This window comes from Lampetra planeri, chromosome 57 (genome assembly GCF_965212315.1).
Source record: "Lampetra planeri chromosome 57, kcLamPlan1.2.h2, whole genome shotgun sequence".
NCBI lineage: Eukaryota > Metazoa > Chordata > Hyperoartia > Petromyzontiformes > Petromyzontidae > Lampetra > Lampetra planeri.
This window is the reverse complement of record NC_136163.1, coordinates 1,454,341-1,474,592: the sequence shown is the minus strand read 5'-3', so window position 1 is coordinate 1,474,592 and position 20,252 is coordinate 1,454,341. Positions and strand designations below refer to the sequence as shown.

Below are 20,252 nucleotides of genomic sequence, written 5' to 3'. Positions count from 1 at the left end.
TACGCAACAACACCTTTTGAGATCTTGCACGACGACGACAAAATGAAGGCAACATTCGAATACCTCTGACAAAATAATGAAAAAACACCAACAACTAGTCTTAAGCACTGAGTTCCACCACCAACGTGACCACGTACAGTATGCGTACAGTATGCGCGCGGCCCGTTTGTCAATCCACTGCTAGATGAGGGACCTGACCACGCCGCACCTGAATTGGGCATGGCACCCCCCCCCCCCCCAACTTCACCAAACCCGCGCTGACCGGCGCGGTGAAGTATGGTCAATCCCCCTTTTGACTGACACGGCGTGGAGAGACCTTCATCCAACGGTAGGCTGACTAAAGGGCCGTGAAGGATTATCTTATTAAAAAATTCTGGCATTCATTCCGCTTTTCAATGACACCACATTTGTCACCCATTCTAAGTACTGTATGTGTACAAGACAAAGACACCCCGAGTAGCCACAACAGACTGTGGGGCCAAGTGCTGTGAGTGAGTGGCACCTTGGAAGGCCGGCACGGTACAGGAGGAGGTGGGTGGCCAGCACTACGCCCGGCCGCCATTATCTCCCTTGCGGCGATGTCTACACACGGCACCAGGTACTCATTTGAGACCGAGTTGACATAGGGGAGGCCCAAGAACCCGTTCAGATAATCGTCTCGGGTTTGTAGCACACTCCGCACCAGCCCCTACACTCCCGCTACCCATGTAAGTCTGTGTACAGACACGCGCACACAGAGGGATGTATGGATGGATGTACCTGCTTATCTATGGTGCTTACTCAATCTCATTGCCCCAACCTCTCGGTTTGCACTGCTCCTCAAAATACTTTTTCGACGCCACATTTTCAATGATACTGCTCAAGGTCACCGCGCCAGCTGGTGTTACTCGTTAGAAATCTCATCGCAGCCCGCTAGTCCTCGCGAGCGACTTGCTCCTCCGCGGAAGGCTTCTCCTCCAGATCTTCCGCACTGTCCAGCGATCGGGAGAAAGAGTAACCGTAATTCTGTCCCTTGGCCGTGGGTAACCTGCCAAACCCATCTTTGGATTGAAAATAAACCCCTTCCTTTGCGAAGCGGGACGGCCGCGCCTTGATCTTGGAGATCATGTCCATGTAGGACTGCTTGGAGTTGGACACGACTGCCGAGAAGTTCTCGTGTGGCCTGTACTTGTCAAAGGTTGGCGTTCGTGGCAGCAACGGTGAACCCACGGCGTTGGAAGCCAGCGCCGGCGGAATCGTAACCGGCGTCTTTTGCGCCGCCGCCGTCGCTGCCGTCAAGATGGTAGCCGCCGGAGGAGTAATGACGATCGGTGGCGGCCGCTTGCGAATCTCCACCTCCTCCTTGATGGGAGGGAGGAATTTGTAAAGCTGCCAATGCCTCTGGCGTGGGGGGCGGTCCCTTGAACTCCTTGGAAGGGGCAGGGGATTCGGAGAGGGGCCGATGCTCCTGAGCCAGTCCGGGAGATTCTCCAGGTCGTCCTCTGGGCCTTCGAAGAACCGCCCGGTGCACGGCTTGCCCCCGGCGAACAGGGCGCTCCAAATGCCGCGCCCGCCGCACCCGTCTGCATCCGCTTCCTGCGCGACGGCGTCGTGCACGAAGAGAAAGGGGTTCGTGCCATCGTCGCGCGGCGCCGCGTGGCCTCCGGGGGCAGGGCCGACAATCGGCACGTGCGCGAACGTGCCGTGAACGTCGTCGTAGTCTGGTGACCCGCTGTCTATGAAATAGTCCACCCACTGCGGGCTCGAGCCTCCGCTGGTCGAGCCGCTGTCGCCTCGGGACGCCGCATCTCCGTGAGCGGGCGACGTGCCGGGGGCGTCCGCCCCATTCGCTCTGGGCCCCGGCGCACGGTCGCTCACGTCGATGCCTCCCCTGCCTTCATCAGCAACCACCGTGCCATCAACGTCTTTAAAGGAGTCGAGGGTTTGCGGAAGGTTATCCGAGCCGGTGCCATTCACAGCTACAGTCCCTCCGTTCAGCCACACGGCATTATCGTTGACGGGTTCGGCCCTCCCGTGACTTTCACCGGACCTGATGAAATCATTCTCCCGTGAACCAATGCGGTTATTCATGGAATCCAAGCCTCTGGATTTATTGCCGACAGGCAGAGGCCGACCGTCATCCGAGTTTTCCAGCGCCGTGCGATCGTCATCTGCCAGACAGGGCTTTCTGAACACCGGAATGGAACCGGCGTTCGCCGAAGCCGACCCGACCACGCTGTGGCCCGCGTCGCTCTTCCCATCGTCGTCATCTCTCCCCTCACCGTCGGAATTCTCTCCCAGTGCTTCATAGCCGGAGCCACCGTTGTGAACATTCTCGGGCATCGCGTTATCGTCATCGCCGCCGTGCGGGTGTCTCCGTGGCGCGGCCGGGGGCACGCGTGCCGTGACATCTTCCCAATCATTGCCGCCATCAATTCCGAAGCCGTCTTCATCTTGGTGCGCAGGCTCCTCTTCTACAGAGGAGCTGTGCCGGAAACTCCTGCGCAGCATGCCGCTGCTTGTGCCGTCGCTCGTGCCGTCGTTGCTCGTGTCATTGATCTCGACTTTCACCTCACCGTGGTCTGCGCCACGCTTTGGTTCAAAGCCTCCATTTCCATCACTCGGGCCTTCGCCTATAAATGGCTCACCGCCCTCCTCTCGCAGCCATTCCCCGTCGTCTTCGCGGGGCTGTTGTGTGCCACGTGCCCAATCACTCTCGTGCCTTGGTCCAACATTGTGCGGATCGGTGAAATCCTCCCGGTCTCTTAGGTCGTCCCTTGTAGACTCTTGGAATGTGTAGCCATCGTCTAGACTTTGTGCCTTGCCCGTCAAATCACGATCTTCTGGATCGTGTGTCCAAACTTTGTTGTGGCTCAGTCCTAAATCATCTCCATCAATGGACCCTTCCTTCTCTGTTTGATTTTCCTTCGTTGAGGCTTGGTGTTTGTAATCAGAGTCTGGGCTGTGTGCGTTGTCAGCTGGACTATCTGTATCTTTCGTGGGCACCCACGCACTCTTGAGGCTGAGTTTTAAATCGTCCCCGTCAGTGAAACCTTCCTTCTCTCTCTGGTCTTCATACATTGATGCTTTGAATGTGTGGCCATCATCTGGGCTCCGTGCGTTGTCTGCTAGACTATTCGTATCTAGACCGTGCGCCCATGTGTTCTTACGGCTCACTCCTAAATCATCTCCATTAGTGGAACCTTCCTCCTCCATTTTATTTTTCTTCGGAGACACTTGGTGTTTAAAATCAGAGTCTGCGCTGTGTGCGTTGTCAGCTCGACTATTCATATCTACATCGTGCGCCCAAGCAGTCTTGTGACCCAGTCTCAAGTCATCTCCACCAGCGAAACCTTCCTCATCTCGTTGGTGTTCCTTTGTAGATGCTTGGAATGTGTGTCCATCGTCTTGGCTCTGTGCTTTGCCCGTCAAACCACGATTTTCTCCATCGCTTACCCAAACTTTGTTAAATCTCAGTCCTAAATCATCCCCACCAGTGAAACCTTCATTCGCTCTTTGCTCGTTATACACCGACGCTTTGAATGTATGGCCATCGTCTAAGCTCTGTGCTTTTCTCGTCAAACCACGATTTTCTCCATCGCTTACCCAAACTTTCTTAAATCTCAGTCCTAAATCATCCCCACCAGTGACACCTTCATTCACTCTCTGCTCATTATACACCGACGCTTTGAATGTATGGCCATCGTCTAGGCTCTGTGCTTTTCTCGTCAAACCACGATTTTCTCCATCGCTTACCCAAACTTTGTTAAATCTCAGTCCTAAATCATCCTCACCAGTGAAACCTTCATTCACTCTTTGCTCATTATACACCGACGCTTTGAATGTGTGCCCATCGTTCAGGCTCTGTGCCTTGTCTGCCAGACTTTCCTTATCTCTAGCGTGCGCCCACGCGTGCTTGTGGCTCAGTCCCACATCTTCCCCACCAGTGAAACCTTCCTTCTCCATTAGATTTTTCGTCGTGGACGGTCGCTGTTTGTAATCATCGCCCATGCCCTGTGCATCGCCTGTCAGGCCGCTGCTGTCGCCGGCACCATCCCTTTGACGGGCGTCATCTTCCCGTTCGTACGCAGGCCGCTGCTCCTCTTCCTCCTCTCCCTCCTCGCCCACTAGGCCGTAGCCTCGGCGGGATTCATCATCCCCCCCGCCGATGGCCTGATCTCGTTTGTCCCACCGGTCTCCGGGATCATCCCGCGGCTCGCCCTTCTCAGAGTCTGACCCCCCGTCCCGGTTCTCGTCCTGCTGCGTGAACTCTGGGTCTCTCCTGTCGATCGCGAGTTCACTCTTAGACAGGCCATCTCCTGTGTGCACCTGACCTCTGCTCTGCAGTTCGTCTTCTCTGTTGCACTCTGGTTGGACACGTACATGGACCAGGCTTGCCTTGTACCTTGAACTGTCCTTATCCTCGGCCTCCTCATCCGACAGGTCTTCCTTGGTTCCTACGTCTTCCGTTTGGTACCTTTGGCTCTTGGTGTCAACTTGAGCTTCCGGGTCACCTGCGTCTTTGACTTTATAATCGAGGTCATTGCTGGCGATGAGCTCTTCCCCATATCTCAATCTCCTCCTCACGGGTGCCACCAGACCCTCGTCATCTGCTTGGAGGCTCTTGACCCACGTTTTCCCCGTTCTGTAAACTTTTTCTCTCTCATTGTCCTTCAGGCTTCCCTGGTCGCTTAGGCCTTCCTGTTTAGACGTGGGACTTTCTGTCTTCAAATGTTCCTTCTTCAAGCCTTCCTTGTCTTCTGGTTGATAAGTTGATCCTTCCATGTTATAATCTCTGACCTCCTTGCGTTCACCACCATCCACGTGCCTTAGGCCTTCCTTCACATTTCCAAGGTCCTTCTTCTCCCTTAGGCCTACCTGAGGGAACGTCAACCCTTCCTTGTCGCTCAATGTTGGGCCTTTGAGGTGCCCTAACGCCGGGCCTTTGAGGTGCCCTAACGCCGGGCCTTTGAAGTGTCCCTTGCGGTACCCAAGCGCCTCCTCGTGTCCGACGCCCTCCTCTTGGCATCCCACTTCCTCCGTGCCGATCATTTGCCCGTGCCTCCATAGCCCCACCTTTCTGTACGGTGAACCCTGACCCTCCACGTGGCTCTCCTTTTTCGGGGCTGACGACCCCCTGCCGCCTATTTTGCCTTCCCGGCCGATCTTGCCCTCGCCCAACGAATCATCGGACGCGTCGGCCGGGCCTGCCGGGCCCACCTCGGACGCTGTCGCCATTCTCCCCGCCAAGCCATTGAGCGTGCCGCCCTCTCGCTCGCCACGGCTCGGGCTCGGCGTTTCACCGTTTCGGTAGCGACGCCTGGAATGCGCCGCCACCACCGTCGCCGCCGCCGAGCGATCATCTGTCGGCCGTGAAGTGCGACTCGCCGGGACGTCCACTTCCTCTGCCCGTCGGCCGTGCCAGGGCCCCCCCCCGCCGTTGTGAACACCCTCCTTCGATGTCGCCGCCGAGCCGCTACCGCTCTCGCCGGAGGGTCGTGCCTTCGCCTCCCGCGGCGCATCTTCTGGACCGCCTCCGTCATCGTTGGCGTGGAGCGGTTTGTGGACGGGCCGAGGCTGGGTCAGGTAGTCGCCGATGATGCGGCGGGCCGACTGCTTGACGATGTCCTCCGTGGGCGAACAGAGGTCGGCCGTGCGAGATCTAATGAAAGGTGCAACAACAACAACAAAAAAGGTTTGTCGTGAATCAGAACGTTCCGGTGCAACAATTCCCACTGATCGGGTAGCGACGTTCGTAAAGAAATGACTAAATATTTGCGCAACAACGTAAAAGGGTGGGGGGAGACATAAATGGGGGTGTTGCTGTACTCTATCCATGGGACCTTTATTTTACCAGTATCAAAAAAAAATGAAAAAGAGAATCGGTGTTTACCCATTCTGGCAATAAAACAGGAGTTGTGTTCAGATGCTCAAACACCAAACAGATGATACACCTACTGCAAGGCATCAAGTCTGCATTAGGCACACGTTGATTTTGGCAAAAAGTCCCGTAGATATAACTACTCAACCGGAGCTACTAATACTTTGATACTTACATTGCCTTTGTACTGTTCGCATTTTGGTGTTCGCCGGGCTAACACAGGTGGTGAGACAAGGCCATGAAAAAGGCGGTCTCTGGTGTAGGCCAATCAGTTTCAAATACAATGCGTACATTATTATCAGAGTATGTTCGCTTGCATGTTTTGCCACAAATATGTGTGGTTAATGTACACTTTATGACTTTCAAAAGGTGCGTCATCTATTTTGGTGTTTGAACATCTTAATACAACCTGTTTTATTGCCAGATAGGGTAAAGCCGACTCTGGTTTTGTCAGCTGTACTGTACTCTTGTTTCCAAGCCTCGAGCTGTGGTTGTGGCCGCGATGGCTATGTTTGGCACTGTTTTGCTTTCGAAAGAGCCACGGCCGTCACCGTAATTGCGAAGGCGATGTTTCCAGCCTTTGAAATCGCTTTCGCCGCGAGGCACATACGCCGCGGAGATGTTAACTCCCTCGCCTGGTATGCAGGAGCTTGTGGGTTCGATCCCGACCCTGACGCCTGCGTGTTAAACTGTATATTTGTATTTTGCGTGTCTCTACATCTCTCCCCATGGTCGCATGGATTTTTCTCCCGGGTCATCCATTTTTTCCCCGCCACATTTAGAATCAACATGCGTTTAGACTTTAAGTATTCGTTTGCTGCTAGAAATGTCCACGTGATGAGCCACTTCGTTAAAGCTGTCGTTTGTGATGGAGAGGTCGCTTCTCAAGAAGTGCTACATAGCTCAGTGGCCCTCACATGGTAAGATAAAATATATAGTTTAAGTAGTTTCGTTTGCATATGTGCCATCTTGGCGTGCCCAATAATTAAATTCTGTCCATATTGGTAACTCGGCAGTGCAGCGAGTGCCTCTCGCAATGGGAAAGTTTGCGAGTTGGTGATTATTATAATTTTTCGTCATCATCATTATCATTATTGCCCTACGGAGTACGTAATGGAAAGCGGCCTACTGGACTAACACAGACTCGTTAAAACGCTTGCGCCGTTGTTAAAACAAATTTTGAATGTAATAAATAATACCGCAGCATGTGGGCGAGAATTAACTACGGGCGCATGCACGTGTGTTGAACGACTTTCGCACCGTACGCAGCCAACCGTGCTGGTGAAGATCAACAAACTAAAACACAAAAAGCAGTTCTAAAGAAATTCGTTTTCAATATAGATGATTTTAAAGTGCCTAGACCCATTACAGACGGCCGCAGAAGCACATCCGAAAGCGCCGCGCGATGCGGTGACCACCGATCTTTGTTCGATGGTCAGCCAAAAGCCGCTGCAAGGATGACCGGAATTCGCGTGATGGTTTATGTTCCTTGACGAGATTAGCAAGGCATTGTGGGTGACTTTGTGACAAGCACCTCATGTGTGTGATCAGTGCGACCTTGGTATGTGTTCGTTCGGCAAGCGAAAGCCAATGCAGCTCAGCGAGCACTGGACGGACACGGTCGGATCTTGCCGTGCCCCGCCACGACACGCGCCAGAGAATGTTGTACACAAGCTGCAGCTTTGTAATGCTCTTGGCAGACGACCCGTAACTTTGTAGAGTTGAGGGGGTGGGACCCTTCTTGGCTGTCACTCCGTCTCTAGTCTCGACCGTCTAAATTGACAAACTAATTTCTTTAAAGCTGCTTCTTCTTGTTGTTGTTGTTGCGTTGAGTTTGATGGACTTCCCCCACACCTCCGATTAGCGCGGTTGGCTACGTACGGTGAGAAAGAAGTTCAGCGCACACGCACGTACATAACACATACGTCGAACACGGATGCATTTACGGCTTACTGCACCTCAGTGGGGGACGCGGGGGGTGGGGGGACGTTAGGGGGGGGACGTTAGGGGGGGGACGTTAGGGGGGGGGGACGTTAGGGGGGACGTTATGGGGGGGCGTTAGGGGGGGCGTTAGGGGGGAGCGTTAGGGGGGGGCGTTAGGGGGGGGCGTTAGCAGGGGGCGTTAATGGGGGGCCTAAGCAAAACTAGCGCAGGACGTCCGAAAAATGAACGATTGAGTGGGGGGGGGGGGTTAAAAAATACCATTTGGACTCCGTGGCGCGGGTGAGGTCACACGGGTTGACCTTCAGCGCCTACAGCTGCGCGCATGCCGCCCCCCATTGGCTGAGCCACCGCCCGCCCGCGTGGTAAACACACGTGGGGCGTTGCTAGGCAACGCACAACGACACAAAGGATCCCCCCGCCTCCCACAGACTTGGGGCGAGTGCTGCCCGTGTCGAGGAGCTGGCGAGCACCTGTGAAGGCCGGCACTGCTGTGGCTGGCCAGCAACCACCACGCCCGGCCGCCTTTGTCTCCCCAGTGGCGATGATTTTACAACACCGCGCGCCAGGTACTCATTTGAGGTTGAGTCGACCTAGGGGAGGCCCAGGACCGGTTTAGAATATCGTCAATGGTGGTGTTGGCTGCCGTGAGCGGAAATTGAACTCGGGCCGCCGGGTTCGGAGCGCGAACCACGGCACTAACCGCTCCCATAATTGCTTAGCACACACACAGATACACAAAGACAAAGACAGCCCCCGGGGTATAGCCTTCACAGAGTGTTGGGGCAAGTGCTGTTAGCGAGCACCTATCAAGGCCGGCACGGCACACGAAAGGGTGAGTGGCCAACACCATCACGCCCGGCCGTTATTGTGTCCCCAGTGCCGATGAATTTACAACGCCGCACCAGGTACTCATTTGAGGTTGAGTCGACCTAAGGGTGGCCCAGAGACCTGTTCATGTGATAATCGTCACCGGTGTTGGCCGTGAGCGGCAATCGAACTCGGGTCACCGGGTTCGTAGCGCAGCGTAGCGCTAACCACTGCACCACCGCTCCCTCCACACACAGCGTTGTACTGTATCTCAAACTGGCTTGTCGTGTCTCTGCCGACCCGATTTTTCTGTCATCTCCCTCCCTCCTGTTCCTCCCCCTGCTGCTGCTGCTGGGCGCCACGGTGGCCAGGAGATGTTAACTACCTCGCCTGGTATACAGGAGGTCGTGGGTTCGATCCCGACCCTGATGAGATGTTAACTACCTCGCCTGGTATACAGGAGGTCGTGGGTTCGATCCCGACCCTGGTGAGATGTTAACTACCTCGCCTGGTATACAGGAGGTCGTGGGTTCGATCCCGACCCTGATGAGATGTTAACTACCTCGCCTGGTATACAGGAGGTCGTGGGTTCGATCCCGACCCTGATGAGATGTTAACTACCTCGCCTGGTACACAGGAGGTCGTGGGTTCGATCCCGACCCTGATGAGATGTTAACTACCTCGCCTGGTACACAGGAGGTCGTGGGTTCGATCCCGACCCTGATGAGATGTTAACTACCTCGCCTGGTACACAGGAGGTCGTGGGTTCGATCCCGACCCTGATGAGATGTTAACTACCTCGCCTGGTACACAGGAGGTCGTGGGTTTGATCCCAACCCTGATGAGATGTTAACTACCTCGCCTGGTATACAGGAGGTCGTGGGTTCGATCCCGACCATGATGATATGTTAACTATCTCGCCTGGTATACAGGAGGTCGTGGGTTCGATCCCGACCCTGATGAGATGTTAACTACCTCGCCCTGTATACAGGAGGTCGTGGGTTCGATCCCGACCCTGATGAGATGTTAACTACCTCGCCTGGTACACAGGAGGTCGTGGGTTCGATCCCGACCCTGATGAGATGTTAATTACCTCGCCTGGTATACAGGAGGTCGTGGGTTCGATCCCGACCCTGATGAGATGTTAACTACCTCGCCTGGTATACAGGTGGTCGTGGGTTCGATCCCGACCCTGATGAGATGTTAACTATCTCGCCTGATATACAGGAGGTCGTGGGTTCGATCCCGACTCTGATGAGATGTTAACTATCTCGCCTGGTATACAGGAGGTCGTGGGTTCGATCCCGACCCTGATGAGATGTTAATTACCTCGCCTGGTATACAGGAGGTCGTGGGTTCGATCCCAACCCTGATGAGATGTTAACTACCTCGCCTGGTATACAGGAGGTCGTGGGTTCGATCCCGACCCTGATGAGATGTTAACTATCTCGCCTGGTATACAGGAGGTCGTGGGTTCGATCCCGACCCTGATGAGATGTTAACTATCTCGCCTGGTATACAGGAGGTCGTGGGTTCGATCCCGACCCTGATGAGATGTTAACTACCTCGCACAGTATACAGGAGGTCGTGGGATTTGATCCGGACCCTGATGCCTGCTGTTGTTTATTTGGAGTCTGCGCGTCTCTCTCTCCCCGGTTTTCCCCCCTCCAACGCCACGCGTTTGATAGACTCGGGTTGCCACCCAGTCCACTGCGGACCAAGCCCGGATGCTGTTTCTCCGTCAGCACTGCGGTCTATAATCAACACGGCACCATCTTCTTGGTTCTTTCGGTAAAGTCACGTAGAAGGGAAATAATAAAATATTATTATTATTTAATTATTTCCCTTCTACGTGACTTTACCGCAAGAACCAAGAAGATGAATCCCTGAAGTCACGAAGCTTTAAATTGAAACACCGCACCACTTATATGCAACTGCGACTGCACGCAAACAGCCCGCCACGCCGGACACGAATGCCCCAATTCCCCTGCAACTTTGTCCGGGTCCAACCCATAGAGGTGGCAACCCCTTGTGATAGACACAAGCAGGGCTGTCCATACGGGGGGGTGGTGGAGGCCCCCCCCCAATGCCTTCAAACGTTTTATTTGATTTTCGATTTAAAGCTTTTATTTTATGTTACCAGGTAAGGCTCCACTGACCTGTGACGTCGCTCTCAGAAGCGATCTGACCATCACAAATTTCAGAAGCGATCTGACCATCACAAATTATAGCTCAACGAATTGGTTTATAATCATCATCGTGTGGAATTTTATAATAGCAGCCGAATACTCTTTAAACGCGTGGTGTCATTGATTCTAAATGTGGAGGGTAATACCGGAGGACCCGGAGAAAAATCCACGCGACTATGGGGAGAGAAACACGCAGACTCCAAATATACAGCAGCAGGCGTCAGGTCGAGATCGAACCCACAACCTCCTGTATGCCAGGCGAGGTAGTTAACATCTCCTAGCCACCGTGACGTCGAAGCGCAGCCCCCACCCCCCAAAGCACGGGGCCCGGGGCAGTCACCCCCGATTCTCCGTGTAGATGTAGAGACGACGACCAACATTTCACATTCAGGTGGGGGTGTGAGAGTGTGAGACAGAGAGTGTGAGACAGAGAGTGTGATACAGACAGTGTGTGAGACAGAGTTTGTGAGACAGAGTGTGTGAGACAGAGTGTGTGAGACAGAGTGTGTGAGACAGACAGTGTGTGAGACAGTATGTGTGAGACAGAGTGTGTGAGACAGAGTGTGTGAGACAGACAGTGTGTGTGAGACAGTATGTGTGAGACAGAGTGTGTGAGACAGACAGTGTGCGAGACAGAGAGTGTGTGTGAATGTCTTTGTGTGTGTGGGGAGCGGTAGTGTAGTGGTTAGCGCTTCGCTGCGCTACGAACCTGGCTACCCGGGTTCGATTCCCACTCACGGCCAACACCAGTGACGATTATCTGAACCGGTCCCGGGCCTCCCCTAGGTCGACTCCGCTTCAAATGAGTACCTGGTGCGGTGTGTAAACATCGCCACTAGGGAGACAAAGGCGGCCGGTCGTGGTGCTGGCCACCCACTCCCTCGTGTGCCATGCCGGCCTTCATAGGTGCTCGCTAACGGCACTTGCCCCATCAGTCTGCTGAAGCTATACGGGGGGTCTTTGTGTGGCCCAGTGTTTGTGTGTGCAATCCAGAGAGACAGACAGAGAGAGAATTTCGCTTTGGGCTACGAAACACAAAACAATCCCAGAAATGTGTTTGTGTGCGTGTGGTGGGCGTTGCGCTGATTTAATTTCTTTTTTCCTTCAACTACAAATAAATGATCAATCATCGCAAACTAAGAAATTGGCCGACGACGTCTCCTGCTCCTTCGCACATTTTTAAGAGGGCCGTAGGAGGGGTGGGGGAACAACCCGATAACACCACTCCACCACCCCTCACGCGGGGCTCCTTGGAGCACGTGCTGTCAACAGGATTGTTTCAGCACGAGCCAAACTCTGGACTGGTTTCCGCATTCAGTGTTTCATCAGTAGCAGTCAGGCTTGTTTGAACAAAATGCTGTTGAACCGACAGCATGGCATTACCCCAGCAGTGGATAGACACTGGGTGGCACATGTATGCAAGTACTGACCCCAATGACCTTGGGGAGAGGAAACCGGGTACTCACGCGGTAGGGGCCGTTTCTTCACGAACTCCGACCCCGCGGTTTGACCTCTGGCCCCGATCGCGGTCTCCCTCCGACGCGAATCCGCTCCGCATCTTCACTCCACGTGGAAGCTCTACCTGGGCCTCGATAGCAGTCCCAGCTCTGGTCCCAGTCTTGGTCTCAGCCTTGGTCACAGTCTCGGGCCTTGTCTCTATGCTAGCCTTGGTGTCAGCCTTCGTCTCGGTCTCAGTGTCAGTTCTCGCTCTAGTCCTGGTCCCGGTCTCAGTCCTAGTCTCTATCTGAGTCTTGGTGTCAGCCTCGGTCCCGATCTTGGTAGCAGTCTCTGCCTCCTCACTCTCCTTGGCGCTTGGGCTATCCTGACCGGCCTGTACCCCAGTCCCAGGACTCTGGTTCCCATTGCCGGTCGAGACCGAGGATTTCCGCCTGAAGTTCTTCGAGTCCTGCAGGATCATTCCCTCCGACGCCAGCTTTTCTCGGAGCATCGCAAGCCTCATTCGCGCCGGCAGCATCCCCGGCCTGGGACTGCCCAACACCTCCGAGTCTCTCCGAGGAAATTTCTCCGGCGACCCTGGCTGATCGCCCATCGTCTGCGAGGGCCTCCTTATCGAGGGTTGGGCCACGCGGGCCCGGCCCACCGACTCCACGGAATTGTCCGTGCCCTTTCGAGACTCAGGAGAAGAGTCGGCTTCTGTCTCCCGTTGCCTGGACTTGTCGCGGACGGGACCCCAAGGTGATGCTTGCCTCTTCCACCGACTGGACTCCTCACGGAGGGAGCCCCCAGCTTCTACCCGTTTCTCCCACCTCCTGGGCTCTGCATGGAGAGGACTGTCAGAATCGAAGAGGCCCTCCTGGCTCCTGGACTTCTCGAGGACAGGAATCCTTGCTGCTGCTGTCCGACTCTCCCACCTCCTGGGTTCTTCGGAGAGGGAAATGGCGGATCCTCTCTTGCCCTGCATCGCGGGCTCCTCCTGCAGGAAGCTCTCAGTGGCTCCCGTTCTTCTCGAACTCCTGGATACTTCAGCGGGAGGGCCATCGGGATCTATTCGTCTCTCCCACTCCCTGGACTTCTCAACGAGGGGAACCCCAGCTGCCGCCTGCCTCTTCCACCTCCCGTAATCTTCGTGGAGAGAGCTCGACACCCCTCGCCTCTCGACACCCCTGAGCTCTTCAAGAGCATGGCCTGCTAATACTCTTTGTCCACGTGTCACGGGCTCGTCGTGAAGGACGGCCTCGAGCCCTCTCCTTGAACCGCTAGAGTCTTCACGGAGAGGACCGCCAGCTTCTGCCCGCCTTGCCCGCCCCTTGGCTTCCTCAGAGAGAAGACTTTTTTCCAAGTGCAGTCGTTTCTCATCGTCCCTGGGCTTCTCAATTAGGGGAACCCTGGCTGTCGCCTGTCTCTTCCACCTCCTGGAATCGTCGTGGAGGGAAGTTGAAGCCCCTTGCCTTTCAAGACCCCTGGGCTCGCCAAGACGGTGACCTGCCGATCCCCCAAGTCCCTGTGTCCCGGGTTCCTCTTTCTCTCGCAGGAAACGCTCGATGGCTATTCTTCCCCTCCATGTCCTGGATTCTTCGCGGGGGGAGCCGTTGACCTCTATCGGCCTGCTTTGACTCCTGGATTTCTCAAGGACGGGACTCTCGGCTTCGATTAGCCTCTCCCAAATCCTGGACTTCTCACGGACAGAACCTCCAGCTATGGCCTGCCTCTCCCACCTCCTGGAGCCTTCGCGGAGAGAACCCCCAACTTCTACCCGCTTCTCCCACTTTTTGGGCTCTGCACGGAGAGGAACATCAGAATCGAAGAATCCCTCTGGGCTCCTGGACTTCTCGAAGGCGGGAATCCCTGCTGCTGCTGCTGCCCGCCTCTCCCACCTCCTCGCGTCTTCATGGAGAGACTTCGCCGATCCTCTTCTCGCCTGAGCCGCGGGCTCCTCCTGCAGAGAGCCTTCAGTGCCCCTCCTTTGAAAACTCCTCGATCCTGCACGGGGAGGACTGTCGGCTTCCACCAGTGCGTCTTGACCCCTGGACTTCTCAAGCAGAGACAGGGCAGGTCTTCTTACCTCCCGCCTGCCGGCATCCTCCTGGGCAGGGCTCCCGGCCTCCCATCTCTTCCATTTTCTGGGCTCTCCCTCGTCTTCCCCCGGAGGCTGTGGCCTTCTTCCGCCGTTCTCCTGCCTCGCACCGCCGAGTCTCTGCCGACCTCCGGGCCGCTCCTCCCGCAGAACGTTGGCGCCGCCTCCTCCTCCGGCCCAATCGTCCCCTCCGGCCCGTTGCTCCGCTCGCCGTGGAGGCCCGGCCTCGGCTTCTCGCGACGCTCTGCGGTCTCCCCACGCCGCTCGCTCCCCGGCCGCTCCGTCGCCGCTACCGCCGCCACGGCAGCGGTCGCGGTCGTCGTCGTCATGCAGAGCTGGGGACGGACCCCGAACGGCGAGCGCCTCGACCGTGGGGCGAACGGGGCGCAGGAAGCGACCGCCGCCTGCGGTCACGGCAGCGGCGGCGGTGGCAGCGCGGCGCCGTGTCCACGAGGTCCCGGGCTCGCCCATTCCCCTCGCGCTGTCCCTCGCACCTCTTTAACCGCCTCCTGCAGTGGCTTCTTCCTCGATCTGGAGAGATGGGGAGTGTGTGTGAGTGTGGTACGTTCACATTTTTACCAGACCAGGTAAACAGGAAAATGTGCATGCCCCTGAAAGCGCTCGCTCACGCCACTAAACTATTTAAACTATTGTTTATTTTACCAGGTGCAAAGCCCCACTGAACTATGTAGCTCTTTTTCAGAATAGACCCGGCGATCACAATAGATAGCTTCATGGAAGTGACTCATCGTGTGGACATTCATTGCAGCCAAATACTCTAAACCAGTGGTTCTTCTTAACCTGGGGTGCACCACAAACGCCTGGGGCGTGCGAGACATGGCCACATTCTTTTAGAAGGTAAATCATCGAAACACAAATTAAGCACGGGGCAACGGAAGTGACAACTTACTTTGTTTCATCAAACCCTATGTAGCTATTAACATTGTACATTTATTAACGATTAAGGGTCCAGTACAGGTTAAGAACCGCTGGGCTAGACTGCGACGTCGAAACGAATCGCCGGGTTAACTGACTGCACTTTTTTTGAGTCGTCTCGTTTCGATGGAAATCGTGAATGCGCGCGAGCGATCTGAAACACGCGAAGTATTTTAATTTGCTCGTGATCGTGATCTCATCACGTATTTTAATTTGCCAGCGATCCTGATCTAGCGACGTGTTTTAATTTGCTCGTGATCGTGATCTAGCGAAGTATTTAAATTTGCCAGCGATCGTGATCTAGCGACGTGTTTTAATTTTCCAGCGATCGTGATCTAGCGACGTGTTTGAATTTGCTCGTGATCGTGATCTCGCGACGTGTTTTCATTTGCTCGTGATCGTGATCTAGTGACGTGTTTTAATTTACTCACGATCGTGATCTCACGACGTGTTTTAATTTGCCAGCGATCGTGATCTAGCGAAGTATTTTAATTTGCCAGCGATCGTGATCTAGCGACGTGTTTTAATTTGCGAGCGATCGTGATGCGATCTAGATGCGATCTAGATGCCCGCCCATCTCAACCGATTGCATGTTTGACCCTCCTCCTCCTCCTTGCCTAACTGCTGACCGATCGTAGAACAACTTCCTTCCCACCCACCCACCCAGTGGCGAATGATCCTCGTAGCAAAAGTAGCAGCGGAGGAATCAACGAGTGGCAGTGACCATGGCAGGAGCAGCAGCGGCGCTAGCAGAGCAACACGCAGGTGACCGACTGCCCGGTGAGTCAGGGGCTGCAGCGAATCGGCCGGTGCTGTGATCAGTGCCGGATTATCTTCGTAACAAAAGTAGCTACATCTGTAGTAGCTACATCTGTAGTAGCTACATCTGTAGTAGCTACACGTGTAGCACGTGTAGTAGCTGCACGTGTGGTAGCTGCACGTGTAGTAGCTGCACGTGTGGTAGCTGCACGTGTGGTAGCTGCACGTGTGGTAGCTGCACGTGTGGTAGCTGCACGTGTGGTAGCTGCACGTGTGGTAGCTGCACGTGTGGTAGCTGCACGTGTAGTAGCTACACGTGTAGTAGCTGCACGTGTAGTAGCTGCACGTGTAGTAGCTACACGTGTAGCAGCTGCACGTGTAGTAGCTACACGTGTGGTAGCTGCACGTGTGGTAGCTGCACGTGTGGTAGCTGCACGTGTGGTAGCTGCACGTGTAGTAGCTGCACGTGTGGTAGCTGCACGTGTGGTAGCTGCACGTGTAGTAGCTGCACGTGTGGTAGCTGCACGTGTAGCAGCTGCACGTGTAGTAGCTACACGTGTAGTAGCTGCACGTGTAGTAGCTGCACGTGTGGTAGCTGCACGTGTGGTAGCTGCACGTGTAGTAGCTGCACGTGTAGTAGCTGCACGTGTAGTAGCTACACGTGTAGTAGCTGCACGTGTAGTAGCTACACGTGTAGTAGCTGCACGTGTGGTAGCTGCACGTGTGGTAGCTGCACGTGTAGTAGCTGCACGTGTAGCAGCTGCACGTGTGGTAGCTGCACGTGTAGTAGCTACACGTGTAGTAGCTGCACGTGTGGTAGCTGCACGTGTGGTAGCTGCACGTGTAGTAGCTGCACGTGTAGCAGCTGCACGTGTGGTAGCTGCACGTGTGGTAGCTGCACGTGTAGTAGCTGCACGTGTAGTAGCTGCACGTGTAGTAGCTGCACGTGTAGTAGCTACACGTGTAGTAGCTGCACGTGTAGCACGTGTAGTAGCTGCACGTGTGGTAGCTGCACGTGTAGTAGCTGCACGTGTAGTAGCTGCACGTGTAGTAGCTGCACGTGTGGTAGCTGCACGTGTAGTAGCTGCACGTGTAGTAGCTGCACGTGTAGTAGCTGCACGTGTAGTAGCTGCACGTGTAGTAGCTGCACGTGTGGTAGCTGCACGTGTAGTAGCTGCACGTGTAGTAGCTGCACGTGTGGTAGCTGCACGTGTAGTAGCTGCACGTGTAGTAGCTGCACGTGTGGTAGCTGCACGTGTGGTAGCTGCACGTGTAGTAGCTGCACGTGTAGTAGCTGCACGTGTAGTAGCTGCACGTGTGGTAGCTGCACGTGTGGTAGCTGCACGTGTGGTAGCTGCACGTGTAGTAGCTGCACGTGTAGTAGCTGCACGTGTAGTAGCTGCACGTGTAGTAGCTGCACGTGCGGTAGCTGCACGTGTGGTAGCTGCACGTGTAGTAGCTGCACGTGTGGTAGCTGCACGTGTGGTAGCTGCACGTGTAGTAGCTGCACGTGTAGTAGCTGCACGTGTGGTAGCTGCACGTGTAGTAGCTACTTATGTAGTAGCTGCACGTGTAGTAGCTGCACGTGTGGTAGCTGCACGTGTGGTAGCTGCACGTGTAGTAGCTACTTATGTAGTAGCTGCACGTGTAGTAGCTGCACGTGTGGTAGCTGCACGTGTGGTAGCTGCACGTGTAGTAGCTGCACGTGTAGTAGCTGCACGTGTGGTAGCTGCACGTGTGGTAGCTGCACGTGTAGTAGCTGCACGTGTGGTAGCTGCACGTGTGGTAGCTGCACGTGTAGTAGCTGCACGTGTAGTAGCTGCACGTGTAGTAGCTGCACGTGTGGTAGCTGCACGTGTGGTAGCTGCACGTGTGGTAGCTGCACGTGTAGTAGCTGCACGTGTAGTAGCTGCACGTGTAGTAGCTGCACGTGTAGTAGCTACGGGCCCCACGCTTTCAAGGGCTTCGCGCTAAATTATTTCAAGCTATCAATTCCGGTTCAGTGATTTTGCACTTGCCCTATTACTGTAGTACTATACTGCCTTCAACTTTTACGAACAACTGGGTGTTTAAAGTTAGCGATTTGTCCTATTATCTGGCCGTATAGCAAATGAAAAAATAGAATTAATTTACTGTGCAAGTTAAACATTTATGCGTTTTAATATTTGTGTTTTTTTCCTTCACTTAGGGTCCCTTTATAACATCATGCTACAGGCCCCGCACTTAGCTTCATCCGGCACTGCACCCACACATGCCTCCTCGCACGCTGCCCCCCTGGTTGGGTCATTCGTGCCGGTGACAACACCTCGCCCAAAGCGCGCGCACGCCGTGTTCCACCACCCCCCGATTCACCTGCTCATCGCTGTCAATTGGCTCTGCCTGCAATGCGCCACCATACCGCCTCATCACCTTGCCGGGTGTTCCTGGGCCTCCCCTAGGTCGACTCAGCCTCAAATGAGCAACCTGGAGCGGTGCGTAAAAACATCGCCTTGCACCTGGCGTGGTGCTGGCCACCCGCCCCCTCGTGTGCCGTGCCGGCCTTCATAGATGCTCACTAACAGCACTTGCCCCAAAAGTCTGTTAAAGGCTATACGGGGGATCTTTGTCTGTGTGTGGGTTGAAACATCGTCACTGGGGAGACAAAGGCGGCCGGGCGTGGTGCTGGCCACCCATCCCCCTCGCGTGCCGTGCCGACCTTCATAGGTGGTGCTGCTACTCGCTAACAGCACTTGCCCCTACAGTCTGTTAAGGCTACACGGGGGGGGGTGTCTCTTTGTTGTTCCTGTGAACGTCACCGTCACCTGTCACCTTACGCCGACGGCAAAATGAAACAACTCGTGGGGTCGCCACCGAAGTCTATCAACGAATCCGTGAACCCCCCCGGGTGGTTCCCTTCTGGCTGAAGCGTCCACCGCTGGTCCACCTCGCCCCGCTGTCGGCCTGCGTCGTCCCTTGCGAAGTCGCCCACGAAGTCGCCCCTCGCGCGACTCCCCGTCCACTCACTCCACCACCCACCCCAGCGGGGTCGTCACACCACTGGGTCGTCATCATCATCACACCGCTCACCTGTCGCTCTCTTCACCCGCTGCTCATGTCGCACACCCGTGGCCCGGTCCGGCGATGTCGCGAACTCGCCGTTGTCACCTGCAGCTCCAAAGCACCGCGACTCCACGTGTTGATTGAGACGAAGAGGAAGATGACGACGACGGTGACGATGAAGATGTCGACGCTTTAGCCGCAGCTCGCCTATCCCGCGGAGTTGCGTTGCGTGTTTAAAGTCTCCGCTCGAGCCCAGGTGCACCCCGGGGGGGAGGGGTGTGGGCGGGGTGTGGGCGGGGTTGTGTGATGGCGAGAGAGCGACTCCGTCGTCGTCGGCGGCTCTTGTTTGACGACGAGCGACGCGGAGACACCCGCAGCGGGAGAAGCAGCAGAAGCGAGTGAGCGCGGCGCTCAGAGAGAGACGCAGGCGGGGACACGGGAGCACCCCCCCCACCACACGCCTCCCACCACCCCCCACCACACGCCTCCCACCACACGCCCGAACCTGCACGGGGCCCTGTGCTGATCGAGACGCGGCAGACGGCACCCACGGAGAGAGGGGGAGGGGGGAGGAGGGGGAGGAGGGGGGGGAGGAGGGGGGGGGAGGGAGGGGGGAGGGGGGAGGGAGGGGGGAGGGGGGAGGGAGGGGGGAGGGAGGGGGGAGGGAGGGGTGTGACGGGGCTGGGCGGGGGAGGGGAGTTGGGGGGTGTGGTGCTGAGTTGGAGGCGAGGGAGGGGGGGCGAAGGGGGGGGGGCGAGGGGGATGCGAGGTGCGGCGAGGGGGATGCCAATTGCGGCCCCCCCCCACCACCCCACCCCCACCACCCACCCCAGACGCTCCGCGTGCATTCCGGGACGTGTTCACCTGCGCGGCGGGGTCGCCTCCAATCCTAATTAGAAGCGGCGGTCATGGACATGTGGGGCATTCCGTGTGTCCGTGTGTGTCTCTCTCTCTGTGTGTGTGTCTCTCTCTGTGTGTGTCCGTGTGTGTCTCTCTGTATGTGTGTGTCTCTGTGTGTGTGTGTGTGTCTCTGTGTGTGTCTCTCTGTGTGTGTCTCTCTCTGTGTGTGTCTCTCTGTGTGTGTGTCTCTCTGTGTGTGTATCTCTCTGTGTGTGTCTCTCTGTATGTGTCTCTGTGTGTGTGTGTGTGTCTCTCTCTGTGTGTGTCTCTCTCTCTGTGTGTG

At 55.7% G+C, this 20,252-nt stretch overlaps 1 protein-coding gene across 1 annotated transcript; it reads right to left on the bottom strand.

The window, feature by feature from the left end:
• Positions 1-821: 821 nt before the first annotated feature.
• On the bottom strand, positions 822-19,417 carry LOC144735752 (uncharacterized). The gene is made up of 3 exons (XM_078618253.1): positions 19,097-19,417; positions 12,267-14,866; positions 822-5,641 (listed from the first exon to the last, which is right to left on the bottom strand). Exons 2-3 carry the CDS (start codon positions 14,804-14,806, stop codon positions 913-915), a joined length of 7,269 nt encoding a protein of 2,422 aa, XP_078474379.1. The 5' UTR covers positions 14,807-14,866; positions 19,097-19,417; the 3' UTR covers positions 822-912.
• Positions 19,418-20,252: the final 835 nt, after the last annotated feature.